Source organism: Culex pipiens, chromosome 3, assembly GCF_016801865.2.
Source record: "Culex pipiens pallens isolate TS chromosome 3, TS_CPP_V2, whole genome shotgun sequence".
Classification (NCBI taxonomy): Eukaryota; Metazoa; Arthropoda; class Insecta; order Diptera; family Culicidae; genus Culex; species Culex pipiens.
In genome coordinates, this window is record NC_068939.1 from 107,487,141 (window position 1) to 107,514,170 (window position 27,030).

Here is a 27,030-nt window from a genome sequence, read left to right on the forward strand (position 1 = left end):
TTTTGTATGGTTAAGGTGAATGGAAACGTTTTGCGGTGGATTGTTTCTGTTGCGAACCTTTTTTCAAGCAGGATGAATTTATGACACGCTCGCGTGAAATCAGATTGTCCAATTTGTTTTGCACCTTGAAAGTATGCCAAACTGTGGGATGTTTGAACGCGTGTGCATTAAGGGTGCACAGCAACCAAAGAAATTGTTGTCTTCTTATTCCAAAATTGTCAAACTTACGGACCCAATCCTGCAAGAATCTGATTGTAAAAATAGTCAAACTTTGTTGTAAATAACTACGAAGACAGTAATTTAGGGGATGAATAAAAAAATATATCGATAGTTCCCGTAGTTTTGAAGATACTAAAATGTCTGTAACAGAATTCTGGGTGCAAAAGCTATGGTTAATGTGTACCGTTAAGGGGTTCGCGAGGTGATCTTTTGATTGAGACGTTTAGCTTTGAAGCGAAAGGAGATATCTGATCTTGAAATAGTGCAGAAATTAGCAGCAAAACATGCAGAGGCGTTCAGTTTATTTTCTGCAAAACTTTGTTGCGTTCGAAATCCCACAAAAGGCAACATTTTATTTGAGTTTCAACTTTGTACCAACTTTTAAACAACCTTAATTACCTCCTGCCTTTCGTGTCCTACCCCCCACGTTGCAATCTCAGACACTTCCCCGTCCATCACCGGTGAAGTTCCGACCGCAAATTGTGGCCATTCCCAGCACCACCTCGATAACTTTTTTTAATTCTTCCAACTGCTACATTTTATTGTCTGCACCTTGTTGTGTCCAATCAAAACGATCACCAGACAACAACTATATCGTGAGAAACGGTGCATAATCGGAAGGGGTTCCACCTCCCCCTTAAAGCAGAAAGGGTTGTACTTCCAACGCCTCATTTTCCCATCGGGCAAAATAACACACAAAAAAACACGCCATAAAGAACGCGAGGCGAATAAACCAACGAGGGCGAAATTTACACGCAACCCATTTAGACCATAAATTGTTTTCTTCCCTTGTTTATGGCTTTTTATTTATTATCGTTATTAAGTTATCGATTTGCATACCTGTTTCAGGTGATTTTATTCATACAGTACCAGCGCTAGTTGCTTTTGTTCCACCCCTCTCTGTTAGGCAGCTGTACTATGAAGAAACAAACATCAATTTGTTTGAAAAATGGCTTGGGTGGTCCTGGTCATAAAAAGGGCACTTGCCCCAGGCCGGGAACACACGTATCAAAATTAAACTCACAGCGCAACATTGAAACGACCCCAAAAATGGGCGCCCATTTCCCAGAGATCGGGCGTGGAATTCAACGAGATGCAACGGTAGAGTTAGTTGGGCTATTCTTGAAGAAGATTGTTTATTTGAACGCTCAATCGTGCGAAGCACTAAACTGAGAGTAAAATGCTCTCCAACTGGGAGCAAAACGGAACGGTGAGCATTTAACTGTCAGGTTTATTCTAGAATCTGTTAAGGCACTGCATTGATGAGTCGGTGGCCATTCCTGTAAAGGCACTGTATTGCTGAGTCGAAGGTCTTGGGATCGAACCCCGTTATCGAAGCTTTTGGACTTTTTTTTGTTTGTTGATGAATTAAACTTAGAGTAAAATGCCATCGGCCTTCCTATGCTTTATTGCTGATCTGATAACTTTTTACTCTCAAATCGATGGTGCACACAAGCAAGAGCAAAACGGTCTTGTATTGGATTGTGAGAATGATAGTGATACTGAGAGAATAATTCTCTAAAGTTCTCGTCCAGGGGGAAAACATTGTTATTTGAGAGTAAAATGCTCTCGACCGCTTGTCGTCATTGATCGCCGTCCACGCAGTTCGTTCATTTACAGAGCAGTTCTCTACGAAATCGGTCTTTTTTCTTAAATTTTAATTTTTGTATTTTTTAATCTGACTGAAACTTTTTTGGTGCCTTCGGTATGCCCAAAGAAGCCATTTTGCATCATTAGTTTGTCCATATAATTTTCCATACAAATTTGGCAGCTGGCCATACAAAAATGATGTATGAAAATTCAAAAATCTGTATCTTTTGAAGGAATTTTTTGATCGATTTGGTGTCTTGGGCAAAGTTGTAGGTATGGATACGGACTACACTGGAAAAAAATGATACACGGTAAAAAAATGTGGTGATTTCTTATTTAACTTTTTGTCACTAAAACTTTATTTGCAAAAAAACACTATTTTTAATTTTTTTTTGTTTTTTGATATGTTTTAGAGGACATCAAATGCCAACTTTTCAGAAATTTCCAGGTTGTGCAAAAAATCTTTGAGCGAGTTATGAATTTTTGAATCAATACTGATTTTTTCAAAAAATCGAAAAATTGGTCGCAAAAATTTTTCAACTTCATTTTTCGATGTAAAATCAAATTTGCAATCAAAAAGTACTTTAGTGAAATTTTGATAAAGTGCACCGTTTTCAAGTTAAATCCATTTTTAGGTGACTTTTTTGAAAATAGTCGCAGTTTTTCATTTTTAAAATTAGTGCACATGTTTGCCCACTTTTGAAAAAATATTTTTGAAAAGCTGAGAAAATTCTCTATATTTTGCTTTTTTGAACTTTGTTGATACGACCCTTAGTTGCTGAGATATTGCCATGCAAAGGTTTAAAAACAGGAAAATTGATGTTTTCTAAGTCTCACCCAAACAACACACCATTTTCTAATGTCGATATCTCAGCAACTAATGGTCCGATTTTCAATGTTAAAATATGAAACATTCGTGAAATTTTTCGATCTTTTCGAAAAAAATATTTTCAAAATTTTTAAACCAAGACTAACATTTCAAAAGGGCCAAACATTCAATTCAAACGCCCTTTTAAAATGTTTGTCTTGGATTAAAAATTTTGAAAATATTTTTTTCGAAAGGATCGAAAAATTTCACGAATGTTTCATATTTTAACATTGAAAATCGGACAATTAGTTGCTGAGATATCGACATTAGAAAATAGTGTGTTGTTTGGGTGAGACTTAGAAAACATCAATTTTCCTGTTTTTAAACCTTTGCATGGCAATATCTCAGCAACTAAGGGTCGTATCAACAAAGTTCAAAAAAGCAAAATATAGAGAATTTTCTCAACTTTTCAAAAATATTTTTTTCAAAAGTGGGCAAACATGTGCACTAATTTTAAAAAATGAAAAACTGCGACTATTTTCAAAAAAGTCACCTAAAAATGGATTTAACTTGAAAACGGTGCACTTTATCAAAATTTCACTGAAGTACTTTTTGATTGCAAATTTGATTTTACATCGAAAAATGAAGTTGAAAAATTTTTGCGACCAATTTTTCGATTTTTTGAAAAAAATCAGTATTGATTCAAAAAATCATAACTCGCTCAAAGATTTTTTGCACAACCTGGAAATTTCTGAAAAGTTGGCATTTGATGTCCTCTTAAACATATCAAAAAAAAAAAAAAAATAGTGTGTTTTTGCAAATCAAGTTTTAGTGAAAAAAAGTTAAATAAAAAATCACCATTTTTTTACCGTGTATCATTTTTTTTCAGCGTAGTCCGTTTCAATACCTACAACTTTGCCGAAGACACCAAATCGATCAAAAAATTCCTTCAAAAGATACAGATTTTTTAATTTTCATACATCATTTTTGTATGACCAGCTGCCAAATTTGTATGGAAAATTATATGGACAAACTAATGATGCAAAATGGCTTCTTTGGGCATACCGAAGGCACCAAAAAAGTTTCAGTCGGATTAAAAAATACAAAAAAAAAACGAATGATCGAAATCTGGGAGAACTGCTATTACTTGATTGAAAGTTCTTTCCTCTCACTATGATACGCCGCCACCTTGTGAGTATAACATTAGCGAAATCTGAGCAGAAGCCAAAACTGCACCATCTACCCTAACCACTTTTGCTGCATCTAGGTCTTAGGGTGGTTAGGAATGTTCGCACAGTACCCATAACAACAACAGCAGCAAAAAGACGCTAAATCGTGCCATCGTGATTTAGCACTTCTCGCGCGGGGACCGATTTCACTACACTCGGTTATGACTCTCAGATCACGCTAGAAAAAGACAGAGAAATGATCTTGAACAGCCTCGGCAGAACTCCGAAAGAGAGAGAGCAAGAGGGGATGGCTATAATGATAGCACGTTAATAACATAATTTTGCACGGAGTTTATGCAAAGTGTTTGTTTGTCTTGTAATTATGTCTTTCGAATGTATAATTTCGTACGAAAACTGGTTCCCCGAGCCGATCGGGGGGGCCTTTGACGCCTGAAGGCGATATAATTGGCAGTGCGCGCAACACACAATATGATCAGCGACGAATTTGATGATGGATGATCGTGACCGTGTGCTTTGCGAGGTGGACGGTTTTGGGGCCAAGATGCGGTGTGTGAGAGAGCCCTTGGGGCAGTTTGAACATTGTCAGCTGCTCGGAAATTGTCGTACTTGATCTGAGGAATAGTGAGCGCAAATGGTTGAATCTTGGTCAAATCTCAAGATTCAAGAAATCAAAAGTCAAAACATATGATTGAAATAAGGTTATCATCATCAGCGTCATAAAAATTTGAATCAATAAAGTTTCACTGGGAAATCACTGAGAGATAAATTCCAAAAAACAGGTCACATTCTCATAATAATTATGACAAATTTGTAAGAACAGGAGATTTCTTAAAAACATCGTTTACTCATTGATATTCTTTTGAGAGTTAGGAAGAGATTTTCGTCATCGTGTTTCACCAAGTCCAGCATTTTTTGGTGAGTAAAGTAAGCTCTAGAAGAATGTCGTCAAACAAAACAAAGCCGCGTAATTGAGTAATGCTGATCAAATTTTAAAAGTCGTTGATTTTGGCCAAAAGTCTCGAGATTAAGCCAACTGTGCGCGGTGGAGTCAATTTCGACGACGAGCCGGGGATTATAGTGCTTGATAATTTTCGACATTTGGCCGCAAATCACGACTCCAACGATAATGCTCCGTCCCAATCGAACGGATATGGCAAAGTGGAATCCAGCAGACTATTTTTTGTGCCATATGCTGGCACAATGATCAAAGGGCCACACAATCATCAGCATCCAAGTGCAAACCTGATCAAAGCGGGCCTCATGATTGTAGCACGTAGGAGTAACGATGCTGCAATTACTTTTATTCCTGCCACTCTCGCTCTCTGGTCTTGATGTTAATGATGGCCGACACTTGGGCTCGGGATCAAAGGGAGCAAACTTATGGCTAGATTAGGGGCAAGCCCCACCACACACGTGCAAACATTTGGGGAATTCAATCTTTGTTCGTCCCTTAAATTCTCGCTCTGAATTCTTAGCCGTTTTCTTGGACCACATAGTTTGCGAATCTCGTCTGACGTGCATCCTTTGGTCAGGAATTCCAGCGGAACATCGTCATCATCCGCAGCAGCAGAGCCATCATCATAAGCACATGCGAAAGAGCCAAAGTAAACACGACATTCTAGTGGCAAACAGTTCCCTCTAGTGTGTGTGGGTCGCAACCGGACTAGAAGCAACTCCGGAGGCGGCTGCAGCAAAATACCTTCTAATATCACTTTGGCCGCCTGCCCGCTTCTCTATGGCCAGATTCTCTGTAGTCCGTGCACAACCAAAGTCCAGTCCAGCTCACAGACACACATGCACACACACGAGCTCTAAATACCAGCACGATGCTGCATATTTAGCCCAGGTCTGGAAAATGCTGTCAAAAACCATAATTCTGTGTTATCGTCACACAAGCATTACTATTATTACCTTCCGGTGAGCCCAGTGCGGTTTTCCCTCGGATTTGTTGGAAGTTGAGTGGACGGTAGGACGATGTGGGACTTTTGGACGAAGATTCATTTGCTAGATGAGTGGATTTGAACGTATTTTTGGGGGAATGTAACTGGAAGTCCGGAAAGCGGTACAATACGAGCTCAACCTTTCTTAAATCTTCAAATCTTCAAATCTTCAAATCTTCAAATCTTCAAATCTTCAAATCTTCAAATCTTCAAATCTTCAAATCTTCAAATCTTCAAATCTTCAAATCTTTTTTTTTTTTTTTCAAATCTTCAAATCTTCAAATCTTCAAATCTTCAAATCTTCAAATCTTCAAATCTTCAAATCTTCAAATCTTCAAATCTTCAAATGCTTCAAATTCTTCAAATCTTCAAATCTTAAATTTTCAAATCTTTTTCAAATGTCATTTAAAACTCAAAAATGTCACACCGTCCCCCAGAACACAAATATCAGAATCAAGTTCTAGTGTCCCCCTCCCTCCCAACTTCCGGTCTCCCAAATCTTCCCGTACCCTCTGAAAAAGGTAAATACTCACCTGGACCACCACACGCTCTAATATTTGCACTGTCCTCCTCGAAACCAGAGTGACCATTATTGCACACAACCGGGTTCAACTCAATCCGGACTGTCCAAGTGACCCTCCGAACGAAAGTGCAATTTTCGACCAAATAATGGCATCTTTTGGGCAGTGGGAACTTTTCTCGTGGCGAACTTTCCCCGGTGTTTGGTGGTGTGTCGAACGAGAGAAGAGCTTTTTTCTGGAGGGGGTGGTAGGTGGAATTAACCGCATGAAAGGGTTTTTCATTGGACGAGTTCTCCGGTAGGTTTATTGCGAGAAGAATGTGAAATGAAAGGAATTGCTTTTCTATGAGTGGGGAACGTACTCAGCACATGGCTTGGAGGATTAAATTTTTCTTGGCTGGGGATAACGCAGCGTAGTTTGAGTACATTAGGGATTTAAGAGCATTTGCAATTTTCTTAGAGATGATTATTTTGAAGGATTTTTCCTCATTCAACTAATTCACTTATCCACCGGGCAGTGCAAATGCAATCTAGATAAGCGTCTCTCTACATATCCAATTAATTTGACTAGATAAACTAGACTAGATAAAAAAAAACCCCCAAATTTAAATTAACAAATTTGTGTCATTGTTGATTCGAAATTTCATTTTTGTAATTTAAAAACATTTAAAAATTGGAAATTGAGCTACTCAGAAATACATATTTTTTGCTCAGCATTTTGCGATATTCTAAAATTGACCTAGTAACAACTAATTTAAGTAAAACGAAAGGCTTAGAAATGGTTTAGATCCAACTCTAAACTAATGAAAAGAACCAGTTAAAATCGAGGGATTAAAACAATGATTTTTCTGAACAAAAGTCATTCCATTAGTAACTTTTTATCATCCCGTTATGGAAATAATGGTTTACAAAAGCGCACGAAATGAAAGAATTATTTTTAAAGAAAATGATTAATTTCTAAACTAGACTTTCAAACTATCAAAAAATGGTCCTCAACCTTATTTTTCGATGCAAGATAGGATTTGAAATGAATACATATTTTACAAATATTTTAGAAAACCTAAAATTTGCTTTTGCGGAAATTTTGAAATATAACCCTTTTTTTAATAGTTCCTGAGACAGGTACAAATAGATTTTTTAAAAGAAAATATGGGGTTTTTGGTTATTATTCAAATGAAGCTTAACTTTAAAATGCCGATATATAAGTAACTATTGATTTTTTGCAAAGTTAATTCATGAACTAAACGTGAAATTTTTTGATCTTCCCGATAAAAATATGAGAAGAGTTCTAAATTCAAGACTTACATTTGAAAAGGGCTTAAGATACTTAAGATAGACCCTTTAGAAATGCTTGTTTTGAATATGAAATTAATTTTGATAAGATTTGAATCGAAAAGATCAGAAAATGTCACGTATGTAAATCCGATTTTCAATTGGGATCAGTAATTGCTGAAAGATCGACTTTTGAAAATTGAGTACTTGAGTGAATAACCCCATTTTTCTTGTTTTTTATGGCTTTCAATCACTGGCCCTAACTCGACAAAAAATGTTCTAGATTTGTCCGGGGGTTATTTACATATTCCGTAATCAAATATTTTTTCATAGAAGTGTTCAACTTCAAAGATTCTTATACAAATTTATAGGACATTTACTGAACTTTTCGAAACAAATATGTTCAAAGACTTATGAATCCTCTAGCATATTGAAATTTTTGAAAATATTTTTTTTCGAAAATCAATTATTAAAATGAGTAATTCTATTAGACTGTACTCAACAAATTTGTGTGTGCAGGATCTTATAATATTTTTAAATGACTATTGTTCGACCTATCTCCTGAGGTTTTCTATCATAAACTTCGATTTAGTACTCTGGGATAATCCATTGTTCCAACAGTTTTTCCACCACACAAAACTGACATTTCAAAAGTAACAAAGTTTACGATACCTCACAACAATACGTCGAATATCTATCATCACCAATCAACTCGTAAAAAGAGTGCATCAACATTTTTCCCACTAACAACCCCGACAGTTTATTTATGATTCGTTCTGAGTGGAACAAAACCACATAACACGCATCAGCATCATTCCGACCAGACCTCACTGGATGAATCAATCCGAAGGTCTCCCGCTTCAATCCCATTACTTTCGAAAATTGAGTTGAGTTGCTCCAACGTTCCTCCGAGCAGCTTCTTTCCCCATCTGCACTCACTGGAGCTCTGAAGAACTCGCCATCATCACGGCAGACGTGACTTTTAAAATCTTGATTAACGCGAGCCGGCAAGAATTGAATGGGATTGGGAATATGCATCGCGTTCCAACTCGTTTTTTTTTTCTTCTCCACTCGCAGATTCAGCTTCCAATAGATCTCCCGCACTCTCACGGGTCTAGGTTGCTGGAAAATGGATTTCTGACTTCCACAAGACGTCTCTCATGCTGCATTGCATACGTAAAAGAAATCTCCGGGTAACTGCAACGCGGGGAAGGATATTTATGGGCTCAGACTGATTTTAATTAAATCGCTTTTCTATCGAAGGCACTAAAAAGCACGAAAAGAATCCCATCGATGATTGCTGCTGCTGCTGCTGCAGTAAAAAGGGTAAAAAAGTCGAACCGTCTTAAGATGGAAACCGGCATCGTATCCGTTTAATGGAGATTATCGAGATGATTTAATATCTAATTTATTTCGCCAAGAGACCCAAGTACAGAGCGAAGGAGCATAAAAACCTCAAGTACCTCTGCATCGCCGCAGGCGGATCAGCACTCACGGGATTGCCTTTGGCGCGTACGTCAGGCTAGTTACGAAGATGCTGGTGAAGTCTCGAAGCCAATTACTGCGACTCTGCTCTGCGCGATCGACATTGGTAATGTGGGCTCGTTCGCTCGCAAGTACTCTTTACGGATGGTGAGCTATGTGGCTCGGTGCGTTTCAATAATCTTAATTGATGGTAATTTGTTTGATGATATCTTTTTTGCAATTTCTCACTTCTAACTGGTTTCCGTTGGCAATCTTTCGGTTGGCACATTGCAATGTAAAAGATTTTTTTCCTTCTTTCATACTTTTGCTTTTGCTGCAACCAGAGTTCTTCTGTTAATCACACGCTTCGCTAAATGGACCTGTTTTCCCGCTATAAAATCACAACTCTGTGTGCAATCGGACGGAATCACACTTGCTCGGCGGAATGGCAGACCATCGCATCGTCGGAGGGGTTGTGGCTCGCTAATGAGGAAATGAGCGACCGTTGTGGTCATTTATTTGCTCTTTGAAGCACACGGATGCGTTTGAATTGCTCAACTACCAGTACTCTACCAACTACTGACTGACTGGCTGGCTAATGTGCTCTGCTGGGACGACATTCCTTGCATGTTTCGTTTGAAGTCCGCGCGAAAGGAGAAATGCTCGCTTCAACTTCAATGGGAATCTTGGCCGGGAGGAAAAGTTGGCGGATGTTTGCAGTGATCAGAATTTTGAACGTAATTGCGATAAGTTGCGTATGATTTGATTACGCAAATCAGGTGATTGAATTCGATTTGATATCTTAAAGTTAAAGTCGTAGAGAATTTTGAATTATTTTCAGTGAGTCCGATGGATGAGAATCTTTGAGATGGAGTATGCTTGGCCAAATGCCTATTTTAGCTAACTTGCAATCTGTATTCTCCATGATTTTGAGATATTTGTCTGCACATGGCTGAGAATTCCAAAGTGTCCACGTGGTTTATGGTCCAAAACTCCAAAATTATTATAGTGACGAAAAGTAGAACTTTTCGATACAAGGGCAATTTTTTTTTAATTTAAGCTCTCAAATTAGTGATTTAATGAACTTTTCAGCACTTTTATTTTTGGTGATGATAAGTAGGGATTTTTTACTCTTTTGAACAACATTTGAAATAATTCAACAAATAACTTATCTGTTGATTTACATAAAACAATAAAACAGAACAATTCAGAGAGCACAGATATGCTTAAAATAAGTGGCTGTGAAATGAACTTTTTAACAAATTTCATCAGTTTACGGTGTAGCAATATACTATATATATTAGGATGTAACAAAAATGACTTTTTGGCGGGCATTCAGGGGTTTGTTCCGGTGGGCATACTGAGCCCAAATCCCAAATATGAGCTTGATTGGACGTCACAGGAGCTGGCGCTCCGCCCTTCAATTTTAAATGGGATTTAACCCGTGAAAAAAGATTTTTTCAAAAATGTCACTTTTTGGGGCATTTTGGCCACTGAAGCGTTTATTTTCAACATCATTGGCGTGTATGCCAGATCCTTGCGCATCTTTTGGTATATAAACAATGAAGTTTGGAGCACCCTGGAGCTCGGTACAGACCTTTTTTTTCGAAAAACCGGCCCCGGCAAAAAAGATATGCGTCGCGTCTCGCGACGCCCGATACGCCATTTGATTTTGCTGGGACCGATTTTTAGAAAAAATGCCAAACTTTGAAGGTCTGTACCGAGCTCCAGGGTGCTCCAAACTTCAATGTTATATATACCAAAAGATGCGCAAGGATCTGGCATACACGCCAATGATGTTGAAAATAAACGCTTCAGTGGCCAAAATGCCCCAAAAAGTGACATTTTTGAAAAAATCTTTTTTCACGGGTTAAATCCCATTTAAAATTGAAGGGCGGAGCGCCAGCTCCTGCGACGTCCAATCAAGCTCATATTTGGGATTTGGGCTCAGTATGCCCACCGGAACAAACCCCTGAATGCCCGCCAAAAAGTCATTTTTGTTACACTCCAATATACAGTATGTAAAAAAAGTATTTACACCCCTTGGGCACTATGCACATTTTGTGATTAAACATGTAAACAATTTCATGTTGACACAAACCTAGTACTACGTTTTGTTCAGAAACTCAAGCCGAACATTTTGCTGCAAAAAGCTCATGAAAAGATGTTTTCTATAAAAAGTTATATAACAAATACTATTACGAAAATAAAAAAGGTGCAAAAAAAGTTTGTACACCTTTTGAAAAATTAACATAAATAAAGTTATTTGTTGACAAATCACCATAAATCCAGTCTCCCAACTCCAAATAGGCATCCTTGACTGATTAAAAAAATAATTTGGATTGAATATAAAGTTTACTAACTACTTAGTGTAAAAGTTTATATAACTCTGGAAATTCTATATAAAACTTATCTAAACTTAATTTTGCAAACTTTCAATTTAACTAAATGTGAATATATTACCATAGAATTGCTAAATACACATTCTGGAGTGGGTATAACACCGTTATGGGGGTCTTTGTATCGATAGAATAGATTTTTCGTTGGAATTTCGTACCAACCCGGAATCACGTCGTCGGAAAATCCGCCGGCATCCGAACCGGTCCACAATTAACAAGTCAACCTATGTGGCATCGGAAAGGGCATAAAATTTCCGATCTTTTGATACCCAGACATCTAGGTTTTCTATAAAACCCACGTTTTTAAATACCTAGGCAAAAACGTTGTTATGGTTTCTTTTGAGCAACCTGCCAAAAATGTATGGAATTTCGTAATTTTTGTTCTCGTGGATCAAACTTAGTTTTTGCCCAGGTATTTAAAAACGTGGGTTTTATAGAAAACCTAGATGTATGGGTATCAGAAGATCGGAAATTTTATGCCCTTTCCGATGCCACATAGGTTAACTTGTCAATTGTGGACCGGTTCGGATTCCGGCGGATTTTCCGACGACGTAATTCCGGGTTGGTACGAAATTCCAACGAAAAATCTATTCTATCGATACAAAGACCCCCATAACGGTGTTATACCCACTCCAGAATGTGTATTTAGCAATTCTATGGTAATATATTCACATTTAGTTAAATTGAAAGTTTGCAAAATTAAGTTTAGATATGTTTTATATAGAATTTCCAGAGTTATATAAACTTTTATACTAAGTAATTAGTAAACTTTATATTCAATCCAAATTATTTTTTTAATCAGTCAAGGATGCCTATTAGGAGTTGGGAGACTAGATTTATGGTGATTTGTCAACAAATAACTTTATTTACGTTAATTTTTCGAAAGGTGTACAAACTTTTTTTGCACCTTTTTTATTTTTATAATAGTATTTGTTATATAACTTTTTATAGAAAACATCTTTTCATGAGCTTTTTGCAGCAAAATGTTCGGCTTGAGTTTCTGAACAAAACGTAGTACTAGGTTTGTGTCAACATGAAATTGTTTACATGTTTTATCACAAAATGTGCATAGTGCCCAAGGGGTGTAAATACTTTTTTTACATACTGTATATAGGCAACATTTGAAAAGGGCGCATAAGTATTTTGACAGCTGGAACTATTTTGCAAATTCCAAGACAACAGGTTACTATTTAACAAAATCTGCAGCGTTAGAAAAAAGCTGGAAAGGCAAGCTATTGTTTAACACTTCGAGTTTTGTGAAAAAGTTACTTGTTTGAATTTTCAAAATAGCTTCAGCTGACAAAATGCTTATCCGCCTTTATCTCGAGTTGCTCCAGATTTAATAACAATTCAACCCCCAGCGCAATTCCAAAGAACGTCAGCTTATGTTAATAATGCGTTTGAATTAAATACAACTCCTTCCTACCTTCTAGAATGGTCGGAATGGTTAAGAGAGATTTTTCAAATTAAAGATTTGATAAAAAGTAGGTAATGCAAAACAACAGCCATAACAATCTTCTTTTGAGTTCAGCTATTTTTAACAAGAAAAGTAATCAGATATTCTCTATTCTCAAATCCGATGGTACTTATAATCATCATTAGTATAAAATATATTTAAAAAATCATAATGCATTTTAGAAACCAAATAATAAGAAATTGACTGAGGTATGATTCAGAATGATTTCCTTTTCTTAAAAATCTAGATTATTGGAAAACAGTGATATTTGGTCATAAAAATGATTTCATAGCATTTAAAATTAAATTAACAATATTATTTACTGGCAGGGAATACACTCAAATTCAATTCTGTCGATTGCAGCGTGTTCAGGAAGCTCAATTCTATCATACCGTGATGAAACTGATGCGTTTACTGACATCAAACTCAGAATCAAGATGTGTTATTATTGCTAAGAATTAAAATTTTCATTGAAAACACTTGTAAAATCGTTGGTTAACTGTTCCGAGTTCATTTTTAAACGTTTGCTAATGATCAAATATAGGTTTTTTAAATAGAAAAAAAAATATTATTTTGGGACAAGAAAAGACACAAAACTAAAAAGATTTTTTCCATAAATTCATTGATATTTTGCAAATTGTGACAGTAGCATAACGGTATAGTGATGCAATTTGTGATACACTCTGCTTAATTTTTTGACAATTGAGGCTGAGGGACAAAAACTTTAAATAAAATTTGAATTAGCTTAAGAGCGAGTTCACGAGCAAAGCATACCCATCTCGCATCGACCTCACCAATTTGCTTGAAATTTCAGGGGTTGTTTGTACATATAAAACTAGCATATGGGACAAATATGAGCTTTCTAGGTCAACAGAGAGTGGGGCAAATCGGGACACAGAGTTAGAAGGTTCAAAAACGCAAAAAATCTTTAAAAAGGTCGTTACTTAGGAAATCAATCAAATTTCAATATTCAAAATGAATCTGAAAGAGCTTGAAAAATGCAACAAGATAAGGGGTGAAGCATCCCAATTGGTTAAATCTAAAGAGATTTATTGTCATTTTAGTGAAAAAAAAGTACAATTTTCAAACTCAAATAAAGAAGTTTTCCATCCAGATATCAACTCGATTCGACCTGGAGCTTGTACGGGACATCTGCGATTTCCATCTGAGACTGATAACGCTTTGGGTAAGGCAGTTTAGGACATAAAATAGACACAAAGAATTGGGATTTGTTCGTGGACTCGCTCTTAATAGTTTAAAATTAAATACACAATTACAAAAAAAAAACACAGGGAAATTTAGGTTTTTTACTTTTATCGGACGATCCTGACAAGCACTCAATTTCAAGTACCTTTTGATAAAGTAAGTAAATTTTGATTTCTTTTCATCAAATTGGCTGAACATTTTTCCTTAATTAAAATTTAAAAATGAAGATTAAATTGCCTGAACTAACATTTAAATCAATCACATATTTCAACAAATGGATAAATTTTACAATGCGTCTTGTCTATCGCAAAAAACGGGTTTGTTACAAGAAAAGCTATCAATGGTTTTTGGTTCCATAACACAATGTGTATCGAGATCGAATGCATCGGAATACAGCTCCAGACGAGCTATCCTGGCCAATCGCACATCCCCCTCATTGACCATTATGATCCATTATGCTAGATAAATATGACGGGAGAGATAGCATCCCGTAATTGCATTTTCAAAATTTCATCAGAACCCGTTTCGCGCATCCCTTCTGTTGCCGACCTACCAAGCTATCTAGCTCTGCTAGAACTGTTTTACAGGAATTATTTGCTCAGAAATTAGCCCCCGCCCTCCTCACACTGCCAGGTACTTACAGTCTATCGGTATCCAGCGGGATCTTCCGGGGCACCTGGGTGAGCCCCCGGTGCGAACAATCCACGGTCTGTCCGGTGCAGGAGCACAACCGGGGGCACCGCTGCTGCTCGCCATTCAGGCCGCCACTGCTGCCGCCGAGCCCTCCGACTCCTCCTCCGCCAAAGTGTCCACCGCCGTACGGATCGCACCGGGCCAACTGGCCGGCCAAACAGACAAACAGCAGCACCGTTAGCATGGCGCACGACGATGGCGACGAAGGCCGTCTGGACCACAACCCACGGGCACTGGCCATCCCAAAGCTGGGCACATTAAAATTCGCGCACTCGGTTGGATTTTCCCGGGCTTCACCAATTCAATATTTGCGATAATTTCATTCAATTAGGCTAACACAAAAGCACCGGATAATAAACACATAAAAATACCTCAGATTTTCACACTTTTAGCTTATTAGCGATTATTTGCGGGAAGTTGCACCACGTGGCGTCGATGTTCACACATTGCGCCGTACAACACAGCGTTTGCAGCAAAACCAAAATCTGCAAGCTATCCAGAGGGGCAGCAAAAAAACTATCATCCACTAATTTAATTATAAATTTTCAGCACTTTCACCACCACACAGCTCACCAGGCGATGCCGGTTTTTCCTCTCGCGCGCTGGAAAATTCTCTCTGTATTCAATTAATTTTCATAACGCTGTGATGCACTTTCCCGCTGCCGTTGCACGTGTTTCGCATTTCGATGGGTGAACTGCTGCTGCTGCAGCCAACTTTTACAACGCGGCACTCTGACCCTGGTTCATCTGCTAATACTGTTAGGCGGGGCAGCTTCCAAAAAAACGCTCGGTAGAGTTTAACTTTAAGTAATAATTAAAACTGCTCACTTCTGCGTTGGTTCACGGTGCAAACTAGACTAGACCTCGGGCAGGCGGCCAGTCGGTCGGTCGTTAGAATGGCTTTAGAGTGAGCGAGAGAGAGACAGCATATGTTGGCAGGAAAAACCCGTGTGCATTCGATCAGTGCTCGGCCAGCATAAATCTGGAAGGAGAAAGGAGGAAGAAAAAATAAAACAGAATTAATCACTTGAAGTTATGGATGGGCACGAAGAAAAAAGTGAGGAAGTGCGTCAGTGAGACGTTTAGAGAGTTTTTTAAAGCAAATTCGTGTCCTAACAGTCTTACTTCTTAACATTTACTTATGACTATTGAAATTATGAAACTATAAAATTCGTTCAATTTTGTCAGCACTCTCAATTTTGTAAATTTTGTAAATTTTGTAAATTTTGTCAATTTTGTCAATTTTGTCAATTTTGTCAATTTTGTAAATTTTGTCAATTTTGTAAATTTTGTCAATTTTGCTAGTTTTTGCAGTCAATAAGTTAATTTTATTTCTCAATTTGTTCATTTCTCCAAATATTTCTAAAAATACTATATTTTGTCGTGCTCACTTGGCCGTTATGCTGCACTCGACGCCAAACATTGCCATCTGTTAGACATTTAAAAAAGTCACACAAACCAACGCGCTCCGCGCATTAATCCGGTGAAATTTATTTGGCCTTCTCTGAAAAATTTCCCAGCCCAGGGTGCCTGTTGCGTGTGCTCCCACCCGCCATAAATCGCTCCCCGGTTATTAATTAGTCAGCGCCAAATTGGTAATCCTTGGCCAGAATCGCAAAAAGCATAAACCAAAAGCAAAAAAGTGAAATCACGAGAGATTTTACGACCCAGATGTTTCAGCGGGCTCATCTCTCGACGCGCGTCGATAATGATGATGTCACTGGGTGGCTGGCTGGCTGGTGTGCCCTCCACGTGGCCTAGGCGCCAAGCCATCAAAAATAATTAATTCGTTCAAGCGCGCAAATTTCCACGTGCTGGCCCCCTGCTCGATTTTCCAAAAAGCCTAGCTTCCACTTCACTGGAGGGGAATTAATTTTCATAACTTTTGCATTTTATTACCGGTGGGGTGAAGTTTGGGAGGGGGAGATAGGGGGTGCGGGAGGATGTGACTAACGAGCCCTGAATTTTAATTTTTTTTTCTTGAGGGTGAATGTATTTTCTGAGGCAGAATGATTTCAAAGCCTTAAACTCAGTTAAAACATTTTAGGAGTGGTAATTGAAATTTGTTGAAAAATTGACTAAAAAGTAAATTGATTAGACATCACAAATCAGAGCCCTCGAATCAGAAAAAGGTCAAGGCTATGACGACAAAAGAAGCCAGCTTGAGGAAACTGTGACGGGCCAGAATGGCTTCCGATCAAATTAATGTCAAAGGTCTGACAACGTGACATCGTCATTAGCATGGCTTAACATTTTAAACGGAAGTTACGTTGTATTTAGGTTGAAAAATTGATGAGTTTGGAGTTAAAATAATTTTAATGAAATTTGGAAAATATTATCATCAAAGAGAATCAAATTCTAAATAAATTTATTCCACATAAAGTGTCATCCAGATTAGCCGACATTCAATAAAATGATAAGCAGATATGTACACTCCAAACATTACACAACCGCCCTGAGTCACGACCTCTCTGACGTCTGACGGCTCGTCTTTGCAAATATTTGCGGAATTAATTTGCGCGCTCCACCGTCTTGGTTTGCCGCAAGGCGCCGCGCCGCGGTCGAAATGAAAGCAAGAGTTGAACTCGTTCAGGCTGAGGGTAAATAAAATCTCACCAAACATAATCTGATAACGAAGCAGCAGCTCTGAACTCATCTACCGCCTCCCGTTCACGTCGATACAGATGTGGTGTGTGCCAGAGAATGGGGAGGAAGTTATTCTTGCACTATCTCCGATCGGAAGATCAAATACCACCACTTACCGAGCAATTTATTCAGCCTAATGACTCGAACGGCACTTTTGGCCCCCTTCGCCAATCTGAATGGCACACACGGAAGAGTTGGCTATCACAAACGTGTGAATGAAATAGGGTGACTTTCTTTGTGTTCTTATCGAGAAAAACTAGAATTTAGCTCAATATTTGAACTAATTTCCAACTTATTTACTTTTATATAATGATTATGTTAAAAAAAAACAATTCTTCAAACACCAACAGAACTTCATTCGCTATAGCTGGAGGATAATGGCATCAATGCGAGCATTTCATATTCGACCTTTGCAAAAAAAAACCATTCAGTCACCCTAACAATCAAACCCGCTGAACAAGCAAAATAAACGAAAAACATAGCCACACAAACGAAAATACACACACAAACACTTCCCTCTAAACCAGCATGATAACGCGCACACACATTCACGAACAGGAAAACGTGAAAAGTTTCGCCAAAAATTGAGCCCAATTCGATTCGGTTCCTCGTTTTCCGCGTAGATATCGCACGCACCGTTTGGGCCGCACCACACACCGTCCTGCCAAATCTGATACTAATTTTTGCCTCCGTTAGAAGTTCCCAAAACACACACACACACACACACAGCATGGCGGTGATAATTTGCCAGGAGTGTGTTACTTTTTGCTTATTCTCAGCGATGTTGTCGTCTGTTGTCAATTTTGTGTATCAGGTGGGGTAAAATGAACTAGCATTTTGTTTTAAGTATTGTTTTGTTTAGTTGCCAAAAAGGTAATATTGGACCTTTTTTTAATTTTATTTCTAACATTGTTTTTCATTCATTCACTTAGTTAAAAATATTATTGAGTGTCCAATCACAATCGGTGGGTTTTCACCTCAAATAATATTGAACCTAATTACTAGATATGCACTGTTACAACTTAACTGCACTGTTACAAAAAAACTCTAGATTTATTTATGTCAGCAGTAAATTTCATTTGCAAATAAGAAAATGTGATTTTTTTGGAACTAAAACACCCTAGAATTAACGACCTAGAGCAATTCTCCACCAAACCCGGAAATGGATTTTATTTATATTTTTTGATTTGGCTTAAACTTTGTAGGGGGCCTTCCCTATCACTAAAGAAGCCATTTTGTGTCAATGGTTCACCCATACAAAGCTCCATACAATTTTGGAAAAAAAATTGTTAATGGACAATCATATTCGAATAATTTTAAGTACAAGAATTCAATTCAATTTACAAAAATCACTATTTATAGATAAAAAATCATAACTCGTCAGTCTAAAAGATGCAAGATGTTCCCCTAAAACATATAAAAAAATAAACTTAAAAAAAATGCGGATTTTGGGAAATTTTTTTTTTGTGAACAAAAGTTAATTGAAAAATCACCATTTTTTCTGTGTACCTTTTTTTTTTTTAGTAGTCCTCATCAATACCTACAACTTTGCCGAAGACACTAAAAAAAATCCTTGAAAAGTTACAGATTTTCGTAGGTACCATTTTTGTACAAGCAGCTGCCAAAATTGTATGGAGAGGTTTGAGCCAAATTAAAAAATCCAAAAAATCAAAATGGCCAAAATTGCCGTAATTCGTAGAGAATTGCATCTCTAGTAAAAAATATGCCTTTAAACCTTAACTGCTTGCAAGTAGTTTAGGATGAAACAGAAAGCCTGGCACGACTCAAGTTTTTGTATTGTTCATAATTGAATAAACTACCAAACTCCCTCTCAACATAAATTCATTTCTGAACTCGACAGATTGCTTGCTATCGTCATATTTTTTGTCTAAAACACAAAACTAGATTACTTATTCCAAACTTATGTACATAGAACCTTTTTAAAAAGTTATAGAGAAATAACTTTTTTTGCGATAATTTCCTTAAAATTGTTCTCTAAAACTCGAATCATGCTACTAGGCCTTCCCATTTCACGTTAACCCTCTACTGCCGAATTCAAAATTTTGCATTTTTCCCGTGTATAGGAGGTCATTTTGAGCAACTTTTGTTTCAGGAAAAACCAGCCTGATGGCAAGATTATCAAAATGTATGTATGGGCCGCGATACTCACATTGCTTGGACCGTGGCCTCCGCTATTTGGTCGCTTTACCCCTGTGACGCTAAATATAGGGTAAAAAAGAGCCAGCAAATGTGCAATTGAAAAAAAGTTTTTTTTGTGTAAAATTATTTTAAATTTTGTTTTTGATGAATTATTTTGAATATGTTTTGTCAAAAAATAAATAACTAGATAAAATAAAATATTATCCAGTCTTTTGAGGACGAATTTAATCGTTAACATTTTTTAATGTTAACTTATTAACATGTTTTAGTGTTAAATGTCAACATTCCAAGAAGATAATGTCCAGCTTGTGACAATAAACTACTGTTCCTTTACTTAGAAATCGAATTCAGAAGGGAAACTATAAGCAGTTATGTTGGTCCGCACCGGGTTCTGAACTCCCGTTTACGAGGCGGAAGCGTTACCGCATAGCTCGGTCTTAATAAAAAAAATTAACTAGACAATAAATAACAATTTCAAATTACAAACCTAAATATAAAATAAACTTATTTTCAAATTTACTCTTAAATGGCCTGTATGCCCTATTTTGTGCAACCAGTTTATGCGAGGTTCACTTTTTGACAAGCTTGCCACCAGTTTAGGAAAAACTTAACTTCTCTTGTTTGATGTTTTTCTTGTTTCATTTTTAGTATTTTATTTTGCATTTATCTTGTTTAGTTAATATTTGTTTAAAGTAGTATTTGGCCAATTCTACCAACTCATATCATTTAAATTGTAAAAAAATGCGTAGAGACATAGTCTGGGAAATTACCGCATACTTTTTTTTACTTTAAATATAGGAAATGTCAGTAAAAAACACAGCCAAAGTTGACCCCTAAAAAAATAAATTTTTTTTAAACATTTGCAAAGTCACATAAAACAAGTAAAACTTCCAACCCATAAATTTTCCCAAATGTTAAGAGTTCTTCTTTACAATGCTTTTTAAAGATCAAAAATAGGTTGACAAATTGATTTTTTAAATTGAAGCCTGTCTAATGGCGGGGTTGGATTGTAGAGGGTTAAGATCATCATCAGATCTATTAAGTATTCGTATCCAAAAATGGGGCAATCCGGTGATGCCAGATCACAAAGTTAGAAATGATATCATTTTTTTTTTTATATTTTCACAAACATTCACAGTAAGGTGATCTGGACAAACATTTTTTTAACTAAAAGTGTCCAATAAAACTTAACTTTAAACAGGGTTGCTCGATCTTCCAAATTGATGTTAAAAATATTGTATCTAACACTAACAAAACGGAGTAAACAGGGATAATCTCTGACGTCATTTTAATTAAAATTATTTTAAAAGATGATAAAAACTATTCAAGTACCTGTAACATAAGCCACGGTTGCCAAATCTTCGAATTCAATGTTATTTAGGTTGATCCAAAATGTATAGCATATATCAAGACGTTATTTGTTTACAAAAAACTCGATCCAACGTTGAAAAGTAGGTTAATATTACATAATTATGCGTCCTCTTTTGAACCAAACATAATTAAAGTTCTTAAAAAGTTAATTACTTCTCAAAAAAGGTATGTTTATCACTTATAAAATCAAGTACCTATCTCAAACACATCAATTAAACACTAAAAAGTGATCAAGCTTATATTTGACGGGGCTGTTGATACCATAAAACAAACAAGATTGACAAATTTCTTCCAAACATTTTTTTATATAACTTGTTGAGTATTGGCACTTTTCTAACTAAGTCATATTTTACTTTCAAAATTTAGTTAGTTTAGATAGATTTCAAAACAGTTTTTCCCGTAATTTATATAAAATTTAATTTTAAACTTTTATAGAGTAGGGGAGAGTGGGGAGACTTGATCCCCTTTTTTTGTATCGCACATAACTCTGTCAATTTCTCACAAAACTATGATCTTTTTGCATGAATTGAAAGCTTAAACATTCAACTATGTTTGGCTGATAAGGGTATTTCATCAGATAAACTCTTCGAATCATGCCAAGCGTTTTAAAAAAATATTTTAAACCGGCATTTTCAAAATGTTGGGGGTAATTTGATCCCCCTTTCAACATTTTGAAGAAATCTTAAGCAAAATGTTTCTTATTCATCCAAACTTTTAATTTTCTATAAGTTACAGCAATTTCACATTAAACCTGTACGTTTGTATTCAAAATATAACAAGTTTAGCATGCAAAATATTTAAAAACTTAAAATTTTCTTTTTTAGACCAAAATTGAGCATGTTTACAAAAGCTGGTAATTTTTGTTTACAAAACTTTTGAAAAATGGTTCAAACTGCAGTAAGTTATGTACAACTATACTAAAGGAAACTATGTACGAAAACCCAGCCCAATTATTTAATCTTGAGGCTGATTCCAGTGACTGTAAAAATGCAGGGATCAAGTCTCCCTAAACGCACTTTTTTAAACAATTGATTGTAAAAATAGTATGACGATAAATTTAACGTCAAATGCGTAAGGGTTTTGGAGTTGATATGTTTATCAAACAATTCATGTATAAAAAATATTTTTTTGAATAATTTTTGAGTGTTTTCTATACTTATCAAAACAAAGAAAAAAGATCTCTTGGATGTTTTTTGCAGCACTTCTTAGAAAAATGTGTGTAACTCAATCTAAACATTTTTTAATTTTTTTCTTTGTTTTCTACAATGAGTTTTAGTCAATTTCGCACAACTTTCTAGAACAAAGCTAATTGTTTTACCCACATGCTGACGAGATACAGGCTTGGGATCAAGTCTCCCCGGGGATCAAGTCTCCCCACTCTCCCCTACTTATAAATTTGGTAGGGATGCCAGATCATTACACTTGCAAATGCAAAATAAAATAAAATGGGATAATAAAGTTTTGATAAATCATTTTTATTACCAAATTCTTAATTAATTTAACATTTTTTAGAAGTTGTAGAATAACATTTTATAAGATTATATATAACAGTAGAAAACAATTTAGCATAAATAATCCACATAGATGTTATTTCTTAACAAAAACGTACGAATTTTTATCGAATATCGAAGTAATTTTTAGCCAGTCCATTTTACCCCAACAGTCCCACCCCGGCGAAGAACACCAATTGCCACGTGTTTATTAGACCAGGAAACGACTGATACGAATACTTTCCGAATGAGTGGCTCGTAGGACACCATCAGTATCTCTCGCGCCCTGCCTATCGGAAGGTAAACACGACCCAGCACTGTGCTGTACAACATTCGGAGAAAGGAGTCCAAAAGACGAGATTCGCCAACGTCATTGCCCAGCTCTCGCCCCCAAAAGAAGGAAGGAAGTGAGAAAGTAATCACGAAAACTCGCCGGAAAACACGTATAGAGCTGCGCGCATAAGTAGCACAAAGAACCATGATTTCATCAAGATTTTGTTTGCTTCCTCGTTGGCTGAGGACGACGACGGAGGCCAACTCTGTCGTCGTGTCCCGCGTGTGGGCCCTGAGCAGAAATAATCACACCCTGGAAGCCGACTGCGCCGGCTGTACGTGAGGCAATAATAAGATGCTGGCATTCCCAGCACAGCCTGTACACAGTACACCACCGGGCTATCATCATCATCATCAACGTCGCAATCAACATCAACATTGGTTTGCCGATGTTTCCTAATTAAGTTCTTCGTGAAGGCATCGCCAGCCGGGAGAGAGCGCTCGGCAGATTTTTGGCAGCAGCTTCCATTCCCCGAAAGCAAGCCGGGCATGCAATAAATAGCGAATTATGCCTCGAGATTGCGGCCGGCGCGGTTCTTCCCAGACCGGGTCAAAACAGATAGACAGATAGACGGGCAGAAAGAGTCGGAAGTCACGAGATTGGACGTAAAGATCAAATGACAACGCCGGGGGAACGTGTGCTGTGTTGTTAGTGTCGGCTGATGAGCTATGAGTCTGGATCACGATCATACCCTGGAGATTTGGATGGCAAACTCACGTGGTAGGTCGATTGATATGCAACGTAGCCGGTGGACTGCATGTTCACTTGGCAATCGATTAGAGAAGGATTGTTAGCTGCAATATTTCAATGGTCGTAGGGGTTGCTTAGGGCGGATCCTAAATGTTTTGAGAAGAGCAATCCAAACTTGTTCAGGTAGTTTATTATGACGCAAAGTTTACATAACTTTCATTGTGCGTCACTTTCAACATGACACAATATTTGCAACCCTTCAATCAAGTGCTAACAAGACGCAACAAAGAAAAAAAAACAGAACTAAACAAGTAATCCGATTCCGATACGGAACCGCAAAAATCTGCTCTGTCAACAGTAAACGGTGTCACGGCGCACAAATCCCACTCCCATCCTCCGGGGAAATCTCAATTATTGTGCGGCGAGGACAACAAAAAACTCACAGTCTGCTCCAAATCCCGTGACATCTCAATCAATCTCGGTGTTTTGACGAGACGGAAGCAACGTCAACATACACAGAGAGTGAGAGCAAATTTGAATACGCCAAAAATGAAAAATGTAAATTTACTCATGAAAATAATAACAAACAACCGGTTCTTCCCCGAAGGGCAGGGAATGAAAGGGGATTATGTTAGTGTATGACAAGAAGAAGCCTTCATCGTCACGTTTCTGACGTGAGTACGCAGTAGCAGCGGCGTGAACATTTGTGACGAAACGTATGGATCCGGGTGTTTGCGTTTACCCTTAGCACTTTTGATGGTTGCTCTGCCTGTTTGATGGATGGGTGAATGGAACTGGAAGCAACGACGGAATGAAATTTGAAAAGGGCAGCTTATTCATGGTAAATTTACAAAATGATTCGGCAACAAATGAAAAGAATCTTAAATTTTAATGAGTTTATAGAACAAAATATGCTTTTCCTAACATTTATTTTCTGTCAGTTCTGTTGTCCTGTAGTTCTATTGTTCTGTTGATCTATTGTTCTGTTGTTCTGTAGTTCTGTCTGTCCTGTTGTCCTGTTGTTCTGTTGTTCTGTTGTTCTGTGGTTCTGTTGTTCTGTTGTTCTGTTGTTCTGTTGTTCTGTGGTTCTGTTGTCCTGTGGTTCTGTTGTTCTGTTGTTCTGTTGTTCTGTTGTTCTGTTGTTCTGTTGTTCTGTTGTTCTGTTGTTCTGTTGTTCTGTTGTTCTGTTGTTCTGTTGTTCTGTTGTTCTGTTGTTCTGTTGTTCTGTTGTTCTGTTGTTCTGTTGTTCTGTTGTTCTGTTGTTCTGTTGTTCTGTTGTTCTGTTGTTCTGTTGTTCTGTTGTTCTGTTGTTCTGTTGTTCTGTTGTTCTGTTTTTCTGGTGTTTCTGCATATGTTTTTTTGGAAGCTTGATATTCTGAGATTCGTATAATACAGTTTGCATCAGCTTGCAATAAATTAACCTTTATATTTAATGCTTTTGAGAGTAGTTTCTCAACTAGCAAGTCAAACTCATAAAATAACTTTAAAGCGATTGCCCCCCGATTACATCATCTGGTGATTACTGCGCGCTCTAACCTCTAACCAGCATCGCCAGTGCATCATCATCTTGACTGGAGCTATCTAGAACGAAGTTGCTCGTTGTTGTTCCAAGAAAGGGCACTGGGTTGCTCCAAGGCAACAACACCGCTCTCGAGAAAGCAAAATCAGTCTAATGGCTATAAAACTTTCGAAATACCGTTAAGGAAAAGAATCCGATACCGGCCATCAATCCCCGGCGAGGTCCCACGCCACGATGATGTTGTTAGCTTACGCCAGGCTCTGGCGGTCTGCGTCGGTGTTCAGTTTCAGTCGTCTGCCACGTCGAAATCCCTTCTGGAAATTGAAAAACGCCGGGAAACGTGATCGAGACTAGATTTAGTGTGCTTAAACAGTAATTTTCCTCTCTGTTTATTAAAGCATTTACGATGATAAACATTGAACATGAGCAAGGCATGGCAGCTTGGCCTGGGCACACAGCACCCGCAACACCAGCAGCAGCATAATGTTCACCTCTAATGCAGCTACTGGTTCTTGCTACTCGATGTTGAGCTGCAGGGCTCAACCAGGGTACAACACATCATGCTGCTGCACTTCCATCCCATAACTACGCCATCATCTCTGCTCTTCAAGCAGGGCAAAAGGGGTTTTCCTCGCCGGTCGTCCACAGAGCAGGCCCGATGAAGTGGCGGTAAATGGTCGTAAATTAATAAGAGAATGGGAACTTTTGATATTCCAGGGAAATCTGAGAGCGCTTACGCTCGCGTGCTTCTCCATCAAGTAAAGTGCGTAAAATCTTGAAACTGGAGATGATTTCCACCGCGGCACGCGGGGTTGATGCTTGTCCTTAAAAATAGACCACAGCTTGAAACAGCAACAGAAGCAGCAGCACTTACATAAATAAATAACCTCTTAGCGGTGCCACGTGCGCCCGTTTTTCCCCCTTTTTTAAAAAAAAAAAACTCGCAAACAAGAAGAGTTGAGGAAAAAAGCACGCAATTCTTGGAGGGCAAACAATGATGAAATTATTAAATTATAAAATCAAACAGCACGCGGGGTTTCACCGTGAACCCTTTGCGTATGGTTCCGATTTTTATTATATGCGCATTTGGTTCGGCTCACTGAATCTCTCCGCTGCCCTCGGATATTGCCACATCAAAAGAAGGGCAGCTTCAAGTGGACACGGCTTTTCTACCGTGAAACGAGATCCAGAAGAAATTGATGTCTTCCTTTGCTAACAAAATAAATGTAACTCATAGCATAATCCAACTAGATTAGGGAATTTTCTCAATATAACAAATATAGACAATAAACTGAATATTTCAAACTGCAAAATGTTCGCAATTGATTTGTTGACAGTTTTTTTTTTCAACCATTGATATTTCACACAGTTTAACTGAGAAAATCTCTTCCAAAATATTGAATAAACATTCCTCAACTTTTCCGATCCACCATCACCGATGGCAAAAGTTATTGCAATCAATCGAAAAAAATTAAAATAGTTTTGCCGGGGCGCAAACTTTTGAAAGTAATTTCCGCTCGTCAAACTGAACAATCATCACCGCTTCCCGCACCTCCTGGACTCGGACTCTGAAAATTGAAATTCCACGATGACAAACGGAAAAACTTCCCTCCAATTCAACCGTCTTTCTTCAACCCGCGCTGGCCATCGATTCGAGTGTGATGACAGCAGAGAAAAATAGGAATCAACCCCTTTTCTCCAGCCGCCGACGGGGGGTAAAAAGTTGCCCGGTTCATAAATCCCGTGTCACCCGTGTGATTGTGTGTGTCGCGCCAGGATTCGTATGACAAGCGCGTCTAATTCAAGTTTAATTTCGTTTTCCCACCACTCTGCCACTAACTGTGCGCGATTCTAATGACGGAGGACGACCCCGAACACCAGCCCGGTGCTGATCCAGGGAAAAATTAAAATTCCTGTCACCTTGGCTGTCAATGAATTCCGGTTGAGGGTTTTTAGTTTTGTTTTGTCTTTTTTTTTGGTTAAATGGGGTGCGCGCAGGTCGACCACCAACATTATGGGGTGGCATGTGACCCCTTAACCACGTGGGAAGTGGGAGTTTGGCG

At 37.7% G+C, this 27,030-nt stretch overlaps 1 protein-coding gene across 4 annotated transcripts in view; it reads right to left on the reverse strand.

Moving 5' to 3' along the window:
- Window positions 1-27,030, reverse strand: part of LOC120421017 (protein slit) — a 336,997-nt gene that overhangs the window by 211,370 nt on the left and 98,597 nt on the right. For all 4 annotated transcript variants that reach the window (XM_039584168.2, XM_039584159.2, XM_039584150.2 and 1 more), the window contains exon 2: window positions 14,706-15,739. In XM_039584168.2, the coding sequence (XP_039440102.1) occupies window positions 14,706-14,998 (293 nt within the window). In that variant the 5' untranslated portion in view covers window positions 14,999-15,739. The remainder of the gene's footprint in view (window positions 1-14,705; window positions 15,740-27,030) is intronic.